At 29.1% G+C, this 18,039-nt stretch overlaps 2 protein-coding genes across 3 annotated transcripts; one reads left to right on the top strand and one right to left on the bottom strand.

Moving 5' to 3' along the window:
- The first annotated feature begins 855 nt into the window (after positions 1 to 855).
- On the top strand, positions 856 to 5,412 carry LOC141529318 (polyprenal reductase). Of its 2 annotated transcripts, XM_074245820.1 has the most exons (7): positions 856 to 1,074; positions 1,726 to 1,843; positions 2,633 to 2,814; positions 3,017 to 3,165; positions 3,854 to 4,042; positions 4,420 to 4,715; positions 5,262 to 5,412. In XM_074245820.1, exons 3-7 carry the CDS (start codon positions 2,633 to 2,635, stop codon positions 5,352 to 5,354), a joined length of 909 nt encoding a protein of 302 aa, XP_074101921.1. In that variant the 5' UTR covers positions 856 to 1,074; positions 1,726 to 1,843; the 3' UTR covers positions 5,355 to 5,412. The 2 variants fall into 2 exon arrangements, with proteins under 2 accessions (XP_074101921.1, XP_074101920.1); XM_074245819.1 differs by lacking the exon at positions 1,726 to 1,843 and having other exon boundaries at positions 858 to 1,074.
- An 849-nt stretch (positions 5,413 to 6,261) lies between these two features.
- Positions 6,262 to 10,102, bottom strand: Ostgamma (oligosaccharide transferase gamma subunit). The gene is made up of 8 exons (XM_074245818.1): positions 9,765 to 10,102; positions 9,382 to 9,557; positions 8,817 to 8,934; positions 8,610 to 8,750; positions 8,358 to 8,498; positions 7,635 to 7,785; positions 6,571 to 6,736; positions 6,262 to 6,502 (listed from the first exon to the last, which is right to left on the bottom strand). Exons 1-8 carry the CDS (start codon positions 9,864 to 9,866, stop codon positions 6,487 to 6,489), a joined length of 1,011 nt encoding a protein of 336 aa, XP_074101919.1. The 5' UTR covers positions 9,867 to 10,102; the 3' UTR covers positions 6,262 to 6,486.
- Positions 10,103 to 18,039: the final 7,937 nt, after the last annotated feature.

The following is an 18,039-nucleotide window of genomic DNA, read 5'->3' on the forward strand; positions in this document are numbered from 1 at the left end:
AACATTATGACAGTTTCTTGGTATTTTTTGTATTTCACTTTTTTTTGTAGAGAATGACAATTATTATATCTAGTCTTATTTTTTTTGTAAAGTGCAAACGTTATTGAGATGAGTTTTATGAACGTGGACTTGGCGCAATTTTTTTACAGTGAAACTGTTTTTGTTCGGATCGATGTTACCCGTTACTTTATTCTTAGTAAAAATCTAAAGTAGATAAATTAAGAAAACTTTTAAATATTTAAGTCCACATAGTTGTAATTAAAATAATAGGTATATTATAGATCCTAGAGCGAGAAGATAATTAATTTAAACACTAGTTCAGAGCGTATGCACTGATATTTCTAAAGGTAGGCCGGAGTAAAAGGATTTTTATTAATTTAATTTTTTCCTCACTACGACTCAAATCAATAGTGAAATAAAATAAAATAAAGTTTTCGAAAAAGTACCTATAGGCTAAATATTCCGGAAGGTTCTAATAGTTTAATTAAAAAAAATTTTTTTTCAAAATCATTATTTAGAAGAAGAAAATTTTTGAAAATAAATCCACTACGGCTCATTTTTAAGCATATGTATATTTTACTAATTTATTACATGAAGTAATAATATTAGGCAGTTTTTTAAAATGAATGTTTTTCAAAAGTTCAAAATTTTAATGTAGGTAAAATCATTTTCTCCTAACAAATAATCGATCCCTTTGTGGCTTTGAGCAAATCGTAGATCGATTAACTTTTCTTTTCGATTAATCGAGAAATTCCACAAAAAATGGTAATTATCGATTGAAAATTTCTTTAATCGATTATTTAAAATCGATCTTACAACGATACATTTAGACTTTAAACGTCAGCCAAATAAATTTCAATTTATTCTGCTTTTTATCACTGATGTAAATTTTATCAGACACTTATTGAAATATATTTATTTTTACTGGCTTTATCGTGAAGTTTATGATGCGCAATTTTTATTTGGTGATAGATGAGGTTAACTATTAAATAATTTATGTAGTATAATGACAAGTTACAGGATAAAAGTTTGTCGTAAAAAAGAAAAACCTTATTTGTGTTGAAACTTAGAAAGGTAAGTATATATTATTATTAAGGCATAAATGCAATATAATAAAATTATTATTGCGTCTTACTCTGTAAAAAATGACACCAAAGTTAGCAGACGCCTAAAAATTTTTGATTTTTTTTTTATTAGTTAAATTACAATTAAAAAGATATTTCTAAAAAATTGCACTTATAGTTTTTCAAGTTTTTGACATGTAAAATATTTTTTTTTAAATTGTTTAATTCAAAATTTTTCAATGAAAATTTCAAAAAATTTTGAAATGTCGGCTAACTTCATTTTCATTGCAAAAAGTATGCTAATTAATCTAGGTCATTTTAAATGTTTTTCCTTCGTTCCATTTTTTGGGTTCCAACGGTTTTCCAATGTTCTTGTAATCGTCTATGTATTTATTAAGAGGAGTATTTATGTTAATTGAGATTTTTGGGAATTTCTAATCTTTTCAGTTACACTCATAACAAAATCTGCTAGCGTAGTAAAACTGTCTAGCATCTTTAAAATAACTTAATTTTTCATATGAAATTGGAGTAACGACATTAAAAGAACTAACATTCATGGAGATGAAACTTTTACCTGCCTAAAATGTAGAACAAATATTATGAATTGTTATTATAAATGTAGTGTATAAATTTGGGGTGTTATAAACATGAGGTTTTTCAGGTTATGGATTTTGTTTTGATTTTTGTCTGTATATATGTAAATATGCCTAACTGATCAAGTAATGCACAGGCTTCGGAGTTGGCTGTTGCAAAATGCGGGAAAAAACATAAAGTGCTAAGTATTAATAATTTTTTGTAATTATGTTACTTAAAAAGTTTTCAAATTCAAAAATATAACAAAATTAACAAAAGCAAATAATTCTTTAATTGCATTCATAATCAATCTCCAGAAATTGATTCAAATTATCATATTTATGAATAAATCATAAGAAATTTGTAATGTAAGATGTTTTTAACCATTTCGTAATGAAGAATGGAAATTTTAATTTTTTTAAACATATTTATTTCTCCAAAATTTGGAGCTTTCAAAAATTTTTTGCCTATTAAAGTTTCGCCACATTTTAGAGAATTTCCGAGACAAAAAAAAATTTTTTTCTTAAATTTGGAATGAAAAATTATTTTTGTAGCAATTTTTCAGTTCCACGGTCACCTGATTTATAGATATAAAAATGGAGAAACTGAGTTATTGATAAATTTTTGTTTAGTTTTATCCTTCGATCATCATAGAAATTTCAAGATCTTTTGATGAAGTATTACAAAATTTTACGTTCCTGTGAAAAATTTTTTTGTTTCCTCAATATTTTGATTGAATTTAGATAAAAATTACTAATTGTAAAATTTGAAAAAAACTGATCGTTTTTTATTCAACTAAGCACAGTAAATTTACCTTAAGTGAATTGAAATCAGAAAATATCGGTTGAATCCTACTACGATCAAAGTTCGACGTTTTCCAAAAGAAGCACAAAAATGTCAATCAATATATATAAAATTAAAATACTACAATTATTTCTTCATCAATACCTATTATATAGTTTTGAATAATTTCCTTTTGTTCGTTTTGTATGCAGATGGATTGGAATCTAATTAAACTAGTATTTCTGTGTTTTGCTGTTCTTATTGGAATAAGTAGTTTTTTACTTCATTGTTATGAGAACTATTTACCCATATTTATAAAGAAGTCTATCCGTCACGGAAAATATGCTGAGAAAACCCATCATAACATTGCGGAAAAATTAGAAGTTCCTAAAAGGTAATTTTTTTAATACAAATAAGCATGAAAAGTTGATCGTTTAAGTCATCAAATCATTTATTTTTTTAATTTTCGAAGTTTCTTTTACTTTGCTATAAATTGCTACAAGCAAGATTTTCAGATTCAAACTAAGCCTTATATGTTATATCACTCTGTCTTCATGAATTAGGTACATTATATAATGCACCATTATTATTTTCAGATTTTTTTTACATTTTTATGTATTTGCGGTTCCACTATCAATTACTACATTAGTTTTATGCATATACATGTATTTTTTTTCCGGAAATCTACCGGAAGCAGTACATGAAGTTTTGGATCTACTACTTAGCAGCACTAGAAAACCACTAGGTATATTAAAATTCTCATGATTCTACAATTTTAATTTACATCTTTCGTGGAGAGATGGATCAATCAAGCTAAATTTGTTTAAAAATTGTTTTTCAACTGAATTTAAAAAAGTCTAGAAGATGGTTGATCCCACCTGTCGCTCCTTGAACATATCGTTATTTTTTAGGCCCTTTGAGTTCATAAATCTGATGATTTTCAAAAAATTACAAAGTTATTTAAAAAACTAATTTGTTGAATTGCGGTATCTCTCGAGTAAATTCATTGATTTTTATGAGATGGTCATCATTTGATGCAGTTTTTCAAGTACAAAGATCCAGCTGAATGTAGATAAGTGATTCGGTAAAAAAAATTCAGGAACTATTATATAAAAATATTTTTTCAAGAATTTTGAATGAATTAACTGATATCGATAGTTCTGAATTTTCATTTACGTAGATTAAAATTAGAATATCTTATGACAGACTTTTATTATTATCTAAAGATAAACTACAACAATTATTTTCAAATCCTTATTCAGAATTTAAAAAAATGATTATTTAAAGCATTTGAATAATTTAATCTATAGAAATACAAAAAGATTGATTCTTCGAGTAACTTTTTACTCTGAGAATAAGAAATTAAATGTGATCTCAAAAACGTGTACTATTATTTTATTAAAAATATTATCTAACTTTCTTATTATTAATAGTTACACCATTGGATACGTTGATTGCAATTACTTTGATAACAGTTCAATGTTGTAAAAGATTGTATGAAGCTTGCTATATCAGCGTTTATAGCGAAGCAAAAATGAGCGTAAGTCTTTACATTGTTGGATTTATTCACTATTTTGGAACAATAACATGCATAATTGGGGAATCGTATGGATTTATAAAAGGTAAATTGTAATTTAGTTATCGATAAAAATTTTCTAAGCTTGAGGAGTCAAGAGTAAAATTTTAAGGACGATAGAGTGTAAAGTTTGTATTGTGACAACCTACGTATAACTTTTTTAATCAAAAGAGAGTGATAAATAAATATTCCACTAGAGAGAATAAAATAAGAAAGTAGATGATGTAGATGTTGGAGTTTGTTTTCACCCTTTGAAATTAAAGATTTAAAATTTTTTTTATCCTGATTTTGTATTTTAAACGATTTTCAGTTAAGTAGCATCCAAAAATTATTTTTCATGCACCTTTGATACAAAATTTTATCTAAATGAACACAATTATTTTTATATTTTAAAATATGCTAATACATATGCTTTCTGTTTAGGTTCTGAATATACATTTCATTGGAATGAATTGAATAGTATCCATATTATTTTTTCAATCTGTTTTCTTTTGGCATCTTATGAACAATTGAGAACTAATTTTATTCTAGCGAGCTTACGCAAAAATAAAAAAGGAGAGGTTGTTACAAAATCGTATAAAATTCCAAGTGGTAGGCTTTTTGAATACGTAACAGCTCCTCTTCAGCTCACAGAAATCATTATGTATTCCTCATTAAATATAATTCTTCGGCAGAGTTCATCATTCTTCTATATATTTATTTGGGTTCTCGCTAATCAGGTAAATCAAATAATGCTTCTCCTAATCTGGTCACTGTTTCCGAAATTGTTTGAGCAGTTGTTCATTTCAATGTGAATTTTTTTGACTGCGTGTGGCTTTGTATGCTCAGGTTAATCTATGCTTTACCAAACCTGATCATGCATGACCATATATTTTTGTAAAAAAATTATCCATGATCATACATCAGCGACGTTTTCCCGATAAAGTTAAGCACAGGGTTCATGCAAATAAGTTATATTTAGTCATCATGTGTGGCTGGAAAAGAATAGTTTTGTGTTCACCAGTGAATGAGTATAACTTTGCATGGAATTTTTAGTGTCACGTTTTCAAAATGAATCAAAAAATATAGAATAATTTTTCAACTTTATAAAATCATTAACCCTGTACAAATTTTTAACCTTACAAATTGTCACGAAAATTTTTAGTGTAAATTTTCAATAACTACTAATATACTAGTAAGATTAAAAGCCAAAAAATGTTGACTCTGAAAATATTAAGTTTTGTAATATTGTAAAAAAAAAATAAAAATTTGTTTTCCTCTTACAGATTGAAACTGCTCTTTCAAGTCATCTGTGGTACAAGAAAACTTTCAAAAATTATCCTAATTGCCGGAAAGTATTGGTTCCTTTTCTACTTTAAAAAATGGAATATTCATTACTGTGTAATTAAAAAATAAAAATTTTTATATTATGATTCTGATATGGTTAATATTTTTTTTTTTTTTTTTTGTAATATATTTAATCAATGATATATTCAATTTTCAATAGGTTTACATTTTACATCGTTCAGGTGTCATTCAATCTCTGTCGTATTGGTGATCATATTATCAGTTCTGTAATTGTAAATATTCTTTCATATTTTTTGTAACTGTCGGTAGAATTTTTTTCGGGAAGGGGGCTCTAAAGTTAACTCCTAAGATTCTCACCTTGATTCGTTTATAAAATTATCAGAGGTCATTAAAAAATTAGGTGTTTAGTAACGATGATGAGCTTTTCTTGCGGACATAGTTCACTTTTATCTTACATGTACATAATACAGTCATAAATTAAATTTCAAAAGGAGGTAAAACTCGAAAATTTTTATCTCTTTCGTCGTTGTCAAGTTTGTCAATCGGAAAGCGAATTCCTTCAGATTTCCATGTTGTAGAGATTATAAATTTAATACAATTGAACAATGTTTTCTGATTTCTGTCACCTGTTATAATCGGTCTATGATAAGTAGATATGAAAATTCGATTAAATTGATCAATACATGCACAAATAATAAAAACTTCGATAAAATAATACATTGGACATAAACAATATTTCAATGGGTGCATCGCATGTATGGTTAGTATTGAATAAGGTTAGTAATACTTTCATTCAGTATCATCAAATCAATAATGTTTCTAATTAAATAATTACATAGATTTATTTGATTTGATTATCTGTACATTGAACATTTTTTTATATTTGTATATGATAGAGTAATACTAACAATTAAAAGCTTTTTACGATACAACTCGGAGAAACGGTTAAGGATTGAATTAACAATGAATGACTTTCAATAGATATTTTAGAATTTTTATTAAACAATTCACAATAATAAATTCTTAGACTTTATAAAGCCAAAAAAATGAAAAAATATTATAATTTACTATGAATTTTTATAAAAGCTATGATTTATATCGAGTACTTTGATGTTAATGAGTTACTAATTCCAAAATTTTAGAACAAACATGACAGTACATATTCAAATAAAAATTATTGTCATTAAATCAAAAATCCACTATTTACTTGAAAAGGAGACTGTAAAAAAATATTATTAGAAAAAAGAAATATAATATAATAAAGATTTTAACAAATTAAATACTCACCTATATGGATATGCTTGTGCTTTATTTCTGAAAATAGAGAGTAGAAGACTGAAAAATACTGCTACTAGTCCTAAACCAATTACGGCAAAAATTCGTCGCTTTTTTATGTCACCTTTCCGACAAGCAGCTTCTGTCATTAAAATCATACCCAAAATTACAGCTCCATCTAAGTATGTTTGTTAAGGAAATTAATCGTTTTAAAGAATTTTGTTAATTGAAAAATGATTGTTAGTGGCGGTAAGTATTTTAAGAAAGCTAAAATGTAAGAATACAGTCTTGTTTACTGTAACTCACACAGAAGTTAACAGAATTTTTTTATAATTTCGAGATACAGTGAAAGCTCTTAAAAGTTACCCAGGTTGTTTTTCTTGCTCTTGTTAGCGTTTTATGAAAAATTGAGACAGAACTACGGTAACTTATAAGAGCTTTCACTGTATTTGAATTATGATTGATCGATTGAGTAGTTGAAAAGTCTTTTGAAAATGTTAAAAAAATAGCGAACAAATCTTTTTCAAAAATTATCAAAATAGTTCTCTACAACGTTAAAATTTTGATTTTGAAAAAATAACCGAATTTTTTAAAATGAGACTGAAAACAATAGCTTCTCAAGTTTTTGGCGACATCACTTTGACAATAATAAAAGTATTATTTCATAACATAGAAAGCTAACATTTTTAAAAAACTTAATTTAGCAACATATGGCAACGGTTCAGAAGCAATAACTTTCTAAATTTTTAACAATTATCAATTTTTTTAAAATAAAATAAAAAATTTTATGAAACAGATTAAGAGATTTTTTCTTTGTTTAAAAATATTGATTGAAAATAATTAAAAATGATGAAATTCGAATTCTTTTGAATAATTTCAATTCTTTTTCTTGTATATATAGATATACAGTTTGCATGGAGTGACCGTTTCTCAATTCTTTTCAATCAGTATTTTTAACCAGGGTTTTTAAATTAGTCAAAAATTTCGATAATTTTAAGATATCTCTCGAAAAACTACTAAATAATAAATAAAAGCATTAACATCAATTGTCGTAGATAGTTTAACTTGAAGGATACTAAGAATCATCACAATATAACTTTCCAAAACAAATTGACCTTGAGATGACCCGTGTATATATACAGCATTTCCATTTGGTGCCTTGTGAATAAAAGGAGGTCCTCTAATATGATTCCACATTTGTCCGGAGATCATCGTTAGTGTAAAAAACTGAAAAAAAATATATAATTTAAGTAATGTAAATCATGTCGCAAAACAGTTTTTTTAATATAGTTGCACGAGGCACGTGTTTAGAAAAAAATTGTTCAATAAATGGTTTTTCCAAAAAAATGAAAAAAAAAAAAAAAATTGTTTGCATATTTTTTACGATAGTAACAATCATTTTCAATTAATTAAGAAAGGAAAGTATGGATTATTTTCTTTTGAACAATAACATCTAACTTTTTGGAAATAAATAAAAAGTGAAGTTTTTCTTTTATTGATTTTTAGTAAGAACAACAAGTAAACAATCCCCGAAGAATTAATTAAGAAAAAAAAATCAATCTTTTGAAATCGTCATGGCTTCTTCGAAATACGTGAAGATTAAAAAGTTTCAAATCATCCTTAATTCATGCATTAAACGGCTGTTTATAAGTTTTTTTTCATAATTAAAAGTGAATGAAATACTGAATACTTGAATCAATTGTAACAGTGATTAAAGTTTCACTTTTGAAATACATTGTTTACATGATTTTTACTGATTAACTATTATTGTTTGATTGAAAAATTTGTATTTAGCTTACCATAGCTCCTAAACTCCAAATGGTTTTATTGTAAATGAAGTCTAAATTGTTACGCCTTAAATATAAGAATCCTCCAATTGAAAGTAATAACATTATAACTGCTACTGTACCAGAATAATTAGGAGGCCTGAACACTCGAATCTAAAAAAAAAAGCATATTTAATTAGAGGTTTTTTTTTGTTTTTCAAATTTCAGTATCTAAGAAATAAGCTTATAATGTAATTCAAATGATGTTTATATAATAAAACATGCCTGAATATCGGTACGTTCTGAAATCCATTTTGCTATTGCTTCTGCACTAAATCCGACTCTTTGTATATCCATTGTATCGGCTGATTTAGGTTTCCCTTTTGCAGGAAAATGTATAAATACAGGTGCAGTATTTAATCGCATCTATATAAGAATTAATTATTACGATAGTGTGTCATAGATAAATCGTAGATAAATCATCGATACTACCATTTGGAAAACATCTGACCCTTCATCAAAATCTACAGTCGCAAAAAATAATTTATTTGAATAAAATTGAGAGTATCGGAATGAATTAGCCACTGTAACAAACTCCTCATGAGCATGTCTGAAAAAATAATGATTTAATGAAATAAAAATGCTGAAATTTTTTGTTTTTACCATTTTTTAAAGTTTTATGAACTATGAAAGTAAATATAAAAATATGGACAAATACACGTATAATCATATAGATTTTATACATGTAATTTCCATACTTGACTTTTCCAGTCAGGCAGAGAGTGATAACAATAAAAAATAAGTAATATTTAATATAACAGAAAAAATTAATTTTTGTATGACATTAAAGTTAGCAGTCTGACCATTTTTTAATTTTTTTTTAACAAACAAATTTGTTTTGAAAAGTTATTAAAAAAAAAATTGCATTATTTACTTATTAACATTTCTACAGGTTAATTTGATTTCCTAATTTTTTTTGTCATCAATTATTTGTTAAAAAAATTCTTGAAACTATTCAATATATGTCAAATTAATTTTTATAATTTTTGTTTCTTACTGGCATATTTGACATTTACGCTGCGGCGCCATAGCTGTAAACATAACTATAATAGAATAGTTCCTCGGTGGTGTTTTTACAAACTCTTTGAATTTAGCTCCATTGAACTTAAAAACAGGCTTTTTCATAGCCATTTCTGTTAATTGTTGTACTCGCTCGGATAAAGAATTTTGACTCTGAAAATCATATGGAACAATTAAAAGTTCTAATTTTAAGCAATTCATTTATGATCATAATAAATAAAAATGAATATGAGCTCAAAAACTGAAAAAATTACGGAAAAAAAGTATTTTTTCGCGTACTCCTTCAGTTTCTACCTTTCCAATGTGATGTGCTATTTTAATAAAACAAAGAAGGGTGCAAATTTGCTTTAATTTACTTACCGGCTTAATTCGAGTTTGACATTGAATAAAATCAATGTTAAATATAATAAATACGTTAATAAAAATAAATATATTTTGCAGTTTTACGTTTTTTAGATTCATATTAAAAAAGTTTTTCGAGATTTTATTTTTTAAGCTATGGTAAATTTTTTGATGAATGTCAAGTAAATTTAAAAACTTTGATGTTTGTATGTATATACATATGGAATATATCTATGTATACGTATATCTAACTACTTTAAATATGACAACGTGGCTCAGGTGAACTTGATTTACATGGGCAGATTAGAATTTTTCGACGTTTTTCATTCGGCTAAGCTGACGTACCATGAGAAATAAACACGGCCATTGATTCAATTACACGTTGTATGTATGTACAGTATGTATAGTACGTACAGCTCTCTTAAGTTGGCGGGGGAAAGTCAATTTTAGGCACTTTTTTTGCACTAATTCGATTGTTCGTCGTTTGTGCATGAATGTCTGAGAAAAATTGATGTTTGTTCGTTTTTGGTTTTTTTAAAAATAATTTTCAAAAATTGGGCTTAAACCATTTTTTTTGATCGGACAAACAATAACTAGCTTAGATTGATTAAAAAAAAAAAAAAAGTTTAAATACTAAAATTGTCAGCGCTAGGTTTAATGTAAATACACTGTGATGTCTCTAGTCGCATCAAGGTGACACAACCTACTAACAAAGCGCTAATTTTAAATGTCATGAATTGGGTAGGATCAATGATATTTATGATTTATATAATGTATAGACTTGAGCATTAATGCCTGGATAAAAAATCTATTAATTCTCATGCATTATTAACCCAGGTGTTACGTCCCCACCTGCATTCGCAGATGTCTCTGATAGCGAATACGCGCGCTAATTTAAACTCTAACAATTGTACAATAATTTCATAAATATTCATTTTTTCATAAATATAATGTTAAATAATAAGTAAAGAATTCCAAACGTTAAACATTAAATACTAAGAAAATGATAAGTAAAACTCAGCCAACACCTGAATAAACAGATTATTTTTAAGTTCACATTAACATTTTCTTTCGAAGAATGTTAATGGAAAAACTAGAATGATTCAACAAGCAGTAGAACAAATAAGTTGTTTTTAAGTTACCATTAACATTCCAACAAGGAACGTTTAATGATAACACAAATGTATAATAAAATGTAAAGGGAAACTAGAGTACAGTACGCGGCAACATCAGAAAGTTTCACGAAAAGAATGTCCTAAGTCAACAACAAACAATTACGTGGACTAGACTCTGGAGTGGCATCAGCCGATGAGCCAGCTCACCCTGATGACGCAGGAAGCGTGAACTCCAAAGTCTAGAACATTCTATATTTTCGAGAACCTGATAAGCAACCCTACTCCTACAAGGGCGCGTCCCTTGGGGAGTCTATAAAAGCGAGTTGCATCGGGAACTCGAGGCCTTTTTCATAATATCATTAAGCTACTAAGTACTGCTCTAGAAACCGATAAACATTACACTGTACGACGGTTTTCCCTCCTGATAATTAAATTGTATCGCATTACTAATTAAATAAATCGGAGACTATTAATTTCAAATTAAATCAGTTTATTTCGGAGGAAACTCGAGTCCACCTACTGACGACACTGGAGGTCGTCTCATCCTAATTCTCCAGACTCCTTTATATTATTTAGTGCCGGTTCTTCTCAAACCGCGCCGTTACGAGGACGTAACAACTAAATTAATATAATAAATTGGTGGCAGCGACGGATTCGAACACACTCCGAAGAGGACTGGCGCAAAATTTTTTTTGCGTATAAAATTCAACATCGATCTTCATCTCCGAGAGTATTAATTCACCATCAACTCAAAAATCGAAAATTTTTTTTTCTGGGAACAATCAAAAAAAAAAATACAAATCTTCAAAAAAAAAAAATCAACGAGAATAAATATATAAAGTGATACAGTTAGTGAAAAGTTAAAAATCAAAAATCAGTGAGAAGTTTTTGAAAAATTTATATAATCTATAATTTTCTTTTGCTTAATTATAAATAAAGTATATCAAAACAAATTAAAAATTAAATAAAATTAATAATAACAACGAATAAAATAAAGACTATTCAACAAACAATAAGCAAAAAAAAGAAAAATAAAAACCATTAAATTGTAAAACAAGTGAATCATCACCAAGAATCTACTTAAAAACTTCAAGCAGAAGCAACTACAGCCAAGCAGTGACGACCTAGGACAACAACGATAAGAGCCAAGCAGCCCAAATCCAACATCACCTGAGAGGCAGCTCACGAATCCGAAAAAGGACAACCCAAGCAGTTAAATATAATTAACAACATAAGAATATACAACGAAGTAGTAAGTCATTTATTAATTCGAATTTATTTGTTTCTCGTCAAAAATTACAATTTTTCCCCTTGTCTGCCCACGCAGTATAAATTTTTTTCTTTTCCTTTTGACTTGTTTTAAATAAATCAAAATGACTTTAGATAACGATAACGAAATGGAAACCACTATATTAGAAAGTAAAGGAAAAATAGCAGCTTTAGAAAAAGCTATAGAAGAATTGTTAGATGAAAGAGAGAGAATGAAAAGCGACTTCGAAAAACGTTGCGAAAATGTAATATTAGACAGACTTAATCAGTTTAAAGCTGAATTAAATTCACGACAAAGTACATCAACACATAATAGTAATAATAATAACGGTATAAATTATAATAAATTCGATCTTTTCATAAAAACTATTCCTGAATTTGACGGACACACAATCCCAGTACAATCATTTACAGAAATATGTAAAGAAGCAAAGAACTTTATAACAGACGTAGAAGAAAAAGTACTAGTACGATTATTAATATCAAAATGTAAAAACGGACCGATAGTTAGACTATTAAACGCTAATATAAAAACAATAGACGACTTAATTTCAACATTAACACTAAATTACGGACAGAGTAAACCCATCTCAGTTTTACTAAACGAACTAACACAATTTAAACAAAGAAAAGACGAGAGAGTTATAGATTTTCATAGTAGAATAGATGAACATTTAAGAAAAACAATCCTAGAAATTGAAAATTCAAAATGTAAAAACTCGAATGAGAAAACGATAATAGCGACAGAGACAGCAATTCAAACATTTTTATCAGGACTATTCCCGCAAATAGCATTATATTTAGGACAGGTAGAATATAACGACCTTCAGTCAGCCGCTACCGCTGCTCGTGAAGCAGAAAGAAAATTACAATCGATGAGCAATATTAACTCTATGTTTCAAACCTTTAATGACACAAATTGTCATGCTATTCAAAGTACTCCTAATACAGACGTGACACACAAAAACGACGACAAAATTAAACTTAAAGATAACATTATTAATACAAACAAATATTGTTCAAATTGCAAAAGAAACAATCATAATACAGAGGATTGCAGATTTTTAAAGTTTAAAAATTACAGAAACTATGATAGCAATAACAGAAATAATCGTAATATGACAAGTAACAATTACAATAATAATAATAATAACAATAAAAACCACAATCGTTATAATAACAATTACACCAATAGTACAAACAATATTTACACTAGGAATAATAATAATCCGGTCAATGGTAATACGAATAATAATAATAACGGACCCCAAATACAATGTGCGTACTGCAGAAAGATAGGACACATAGAAAAAATTTGTAGAAAGAAAATTTACGACTATGGTAGACAAGCAGGTTTAAATGTCGCACAAACAGTTCAGGGAAACGGACAAATGTTTCCCCTTCCAGGCTCTTCAAGGGGAAACACCTCAACGCAACAGAGCCAGACCCAAAATTAAATACCAGAATACCCACAAAAACATACTTCGTAGGCGCAATGTCACCAGATTATAAGCCTACCTCAATAATGATAAAATCTAAAAATATAATTTCTAATTACGGGAAAATTCTATTAGACACGGGATGTAATTTAAACCTAATAAAATACGGGGAAGTCAAACATAAAGATTTAATTGATGAATCATATTGCTATAATTTAAACGGAGTATCAGAAGCAATTACTCTAGGTAAAATAAAAATACAAATTTTTAATACAGAAACAGACTTTCACGTAATACCCGACGACTTCCCCTAGATTATTCAGGTATATTAGGAATGGAATTCTTACGCGAATACGGCGGAATAATAAACCTAGTAGAAAATACGGTTACGTTTACAAAGTTAAATAATTTAGAAATTTCATTGACAGAAGGAGAATATTTTGTTTTAAAAGCTCGTACTAAAACAGCAATGTTCGTTCGGATAGATAGTAATCTCAAAGAGGGATACGTGCCTCGTCTAGATATGGGAAACGGTATATTTGCCGGAGAAGCATTAGTGAGTAATAGAAATGGGATAGCTTATTTGTATGCAATAAATACTCTTAGTGAAGATGTCAAAGTAAAGGTGCCAACAATCTCCTTGTACCCATTTGGAACAAGCGAAGAAGATAGCACTTACTTATCGCAAGATGAAACGGTTCAACAAAGCAATAGCACCATGGCCAGGGGAAATCGCGTTGATAAAGTTATTAGTCTCTTGCGTTTAGAACATCTGAATGAAGAAGAGCGCGAAGAAATAGTTTCAATTGTTGAAAAATACGCAGACCTCTTCAACATTCCGGGAGAAAATTTGCAGGCAACCACAGTGGCTGATCACATAATACCCACGAAAGATGACATCCCAGTAAATACTAGACAATATAGACACCCACCCGCGCATAGAGATGAAATCGAAAGGCAAATAACAGAACTTCTTTCAATGGATATTATAGAACCATCAACTTCACCGTATAATTCACCTCTTTTCATAGTTCCAAAGAAAAAGGATTCAAAAGGAAACGTAAAATACCGTCTAGTTATAGATTATCGAAAAGTAAATGATAAGACGATTGGGGATGCATACCCATTACCGCTCATAAACGACATACTCGACCAACTAGGAGGAGCTATGTACTTTTCTACTTTTGACCTGAAATCGGGTTTTTATCAAATAAAAGTTAACAATAGGGACAAGCATAAAACGGCATTTACGACCCCGCGAGGACACTATCAATTCAATAGGATGCCTTTCGGACTCAAAAATGCACCTGCTACCTTTCAAAGACTAATGGATTTAGTACTTAGAGGTTTACAAGGTGTAGATCTATTCGTCTACCTGGACGATATAGTAATCTATGCGCGTTCGCTCGAAGAACATAGAAGTAAATTCGAAAAGTTAGCCGAACGTTTACGTAAAGCGAATCTAAGTTTCCAGCCCGATAAATGCGAATTTTTAAGAAAAGAAGTGTTATATCTAGGACATCTTATTTCTGCCGATGGAGTGAAACCAGACCCAGAAAAGATAAGAGCAATCAAAGATTATAAAACTCCTACAAATACCACTCAAGTTAGAGAATTTCTCGGACTTGCGGGTTACTATCGACGTTTCATAAAAGATTTTGCAAAAATAGCGAAACCATTATCAGACCTAACAAGTAAAAACGCGAAATTTGTCTGGACACAAGAACATCAAGAAATCTTTGAAAATTTACGTGATAAACTATGCACGGCTCCAATATTACAGTATCCGGATTTTTCAAAACCTTTTATTTTAACGACCGACGCATCAAACTACGCAGTAGGAGCAATTCTTTCCCAGGGTAAAATAGGTGAAGATAAAATAATAGCAGCAGCCTCTCGCGTCCTAAATAAACATGAGAAAAATTACTCAACTACAGAAAAAGAAATGGTTGCAGCATTATTCGGGATGAAAACCTTTAGACCTTATCTTTACGGTAGAGAATTCACACTCATTACGGATCATAGACCATTAGTATGGGTAAATTCAATGAACGACCCGACCTCACGCGTAATGAGATGGAGAGAACGTCTAAAAGAATTCGACTATACAGTACAATACAAGGCAGGAAGAATAAACACAAACGCCAATGCTTTATCTAGAAATCCAGTAGAAAATAAACGGGAAGCATTCCCAATAAAATTTAAATGGCGTCCCACAGGGAAACCAGGAATCGCAAGACTCAGAACGTCTGACCCATCTGGCCCCGAACCAGTACTAACAAAAAAATCAAAAATAATAAGTTCGGAAGAAAACGAACCCGAGAACTTACAAATAAACAAAAATAAAAATAATAATTCGAAAAACATAGAAAAATTGATATATTCGGAAGAAAACGAACCTGAATATACAAATAAAAAAATAAATAAAAATATTACCACCCCAGTGCACAAGGGTAGTAACAAAAACATAAAAATATTACGCGACGAAATTATTCATGCGGTAAAATTAGATAATTCAGTAGAAAAACAATCAATGAATAAATCATCTCAATTACCTGAAGGATATACTCAGGTAATGTCAAAACCTACAAAGGGACAACGAATATACAAAATAATTAGCAGTTCCACAGACGAGCAGCTAGACCAAGTGAATGACCCTTGGAAGATCGAAGATAAGAATAGGACTAACTACCCTATGAAACTACGGTCAGCAACAAGGCGAGAAAAGGAAGGAAGAAGCAACAAAGAAGATAGGCAATATATCCCTTATAAGAAAAATAAAAATAATAATAAAAACAAATATAAAAATAAAAATAACAAATTAAAAATAACCGATAAAAATAAAATAAGTATAATTCAAGAAACCGATGAAAATATCGCGGATCAAAATAAATCCAGCTTAGATAATAGCGGAAAAATTATAGAACAAAACTTAAACAAGAGCAAAAATAGTATAAGAAATTTAGAAATATCTCAAGAAGAATTAGAAATAACAAACTCAAGTAATAAAACACAGTCAGAAATCATAAATAGTAATAAATTAGAAGATAATAGGAGCGATAAATTTAGCATGTTAGTTAACGCGAGCAAATTATCCGATTATTCCGATAAATCATATTCATCATCAAACAGTGATCCTAGAGGAGAAAAATTAAGAAAGAAACTAATCAAAAATAATACAAATAACTTATCATATGATTCTAACACAACAGACTTCGGTTTATCCTACCTCAAAGAACCAACAGAGACTATCCCATCGGATCAAAATCCACTACCCCAAACCTCTCCTAATAAAATTAATGAAGAAATCCCAGACCCACAAAACCCGACCCAAAATAATACAGGAACACAGACTCCTCAAATAAAATTTAAAAATACAAGATCTAAAAACAGATTTTTACCCTTACAATACAAAAGAACACGACAATACGCAGACTTTACACCATCACCCATCTCGCGTACTCATAAAAAAATAAATAAAAGCATAAATAAAAAAATTTTCAAAATAATTGACAGTTCGGACGACGAATCAAATACGGATGAATCAGAAATTATTAATTCCAAAATATATTCAAATAATTCAGATAATATTAGCACAGATTCCCCCATAGAAACAATTCCCATCATGTCAACAAATCGCGAAAATGATAAGGGAGGAGCAGTACCATGGTCCTCAGAAGAAAGTGGAGACAGACCCCAATACATTACCGTAGAGGCAGTAATCGAAAACAATAACAATCAAAACGATATTTCAAATTCAGCACAATCTCATACAACAACTACACCAAACGAAAACTCTCAAACATTACACACACAGCACACATACAAAGACGTAAACAAAAATAATATACAGACACAGGTAGAAGAAAACCCTCTACCCTTACGCAGGTCACAAAGAACAAGAAAACCAAAAACATGCTCTTGTGAAACGAACACGGACTCACACGTACACACACACAAACACATACCTCACCAAATCAGAAAACTAATTAACAAAAATCAAATAAAACACAATAAAATTACAAAGAAAAACCAAAACATAAAACTACCAGACATAATGATTACTTTAGAATCTCTAAAGGATTCAAATAATTACGATAAATCAAAAGAAACAAAAATTAATAAGAGATTGTCATCAATACCCGAACACATGGATCGCGTTAATAAAATAATAAAAGTACTTAAACAAAGCAAACAAAACAAAAACATAAGAAAATCAACACAATCAAGAAAACAGAAAAACTCACACACTCACATACAACCAGACCCCATCATCCCTAACGATTTAGACTCAAGTAACAAAATATTAAAAACAACTAGTAAAAGTCAACAAGAAGACAAAACACAGACACCAATACTCATACAAAACACACAAAGCCGACATACAGTTACACAATCAGAAACAGAAAATCCCTGTCAACCCATTCCAAATACGCCAATCACAGACTCAGACGTTAATAAAATAATAAT

The sequence above is a fragment of the Cotesia typhae genome, unplaced genomic scaffold, assembly GCF_013202065.1.
Source record: "Cotesia typhae breed Kobodo isofemale line unplaced genomic scaffold, CoteBio_Ctyphae contig_48, whole genome shotgun sequence".
NCBI classification, from domain to species: Eukaryota; Metazoa; Arthropoda; class Insecta; order Hymenoptera; family Braconidae; genus Cotesia; species Cotesia typhae.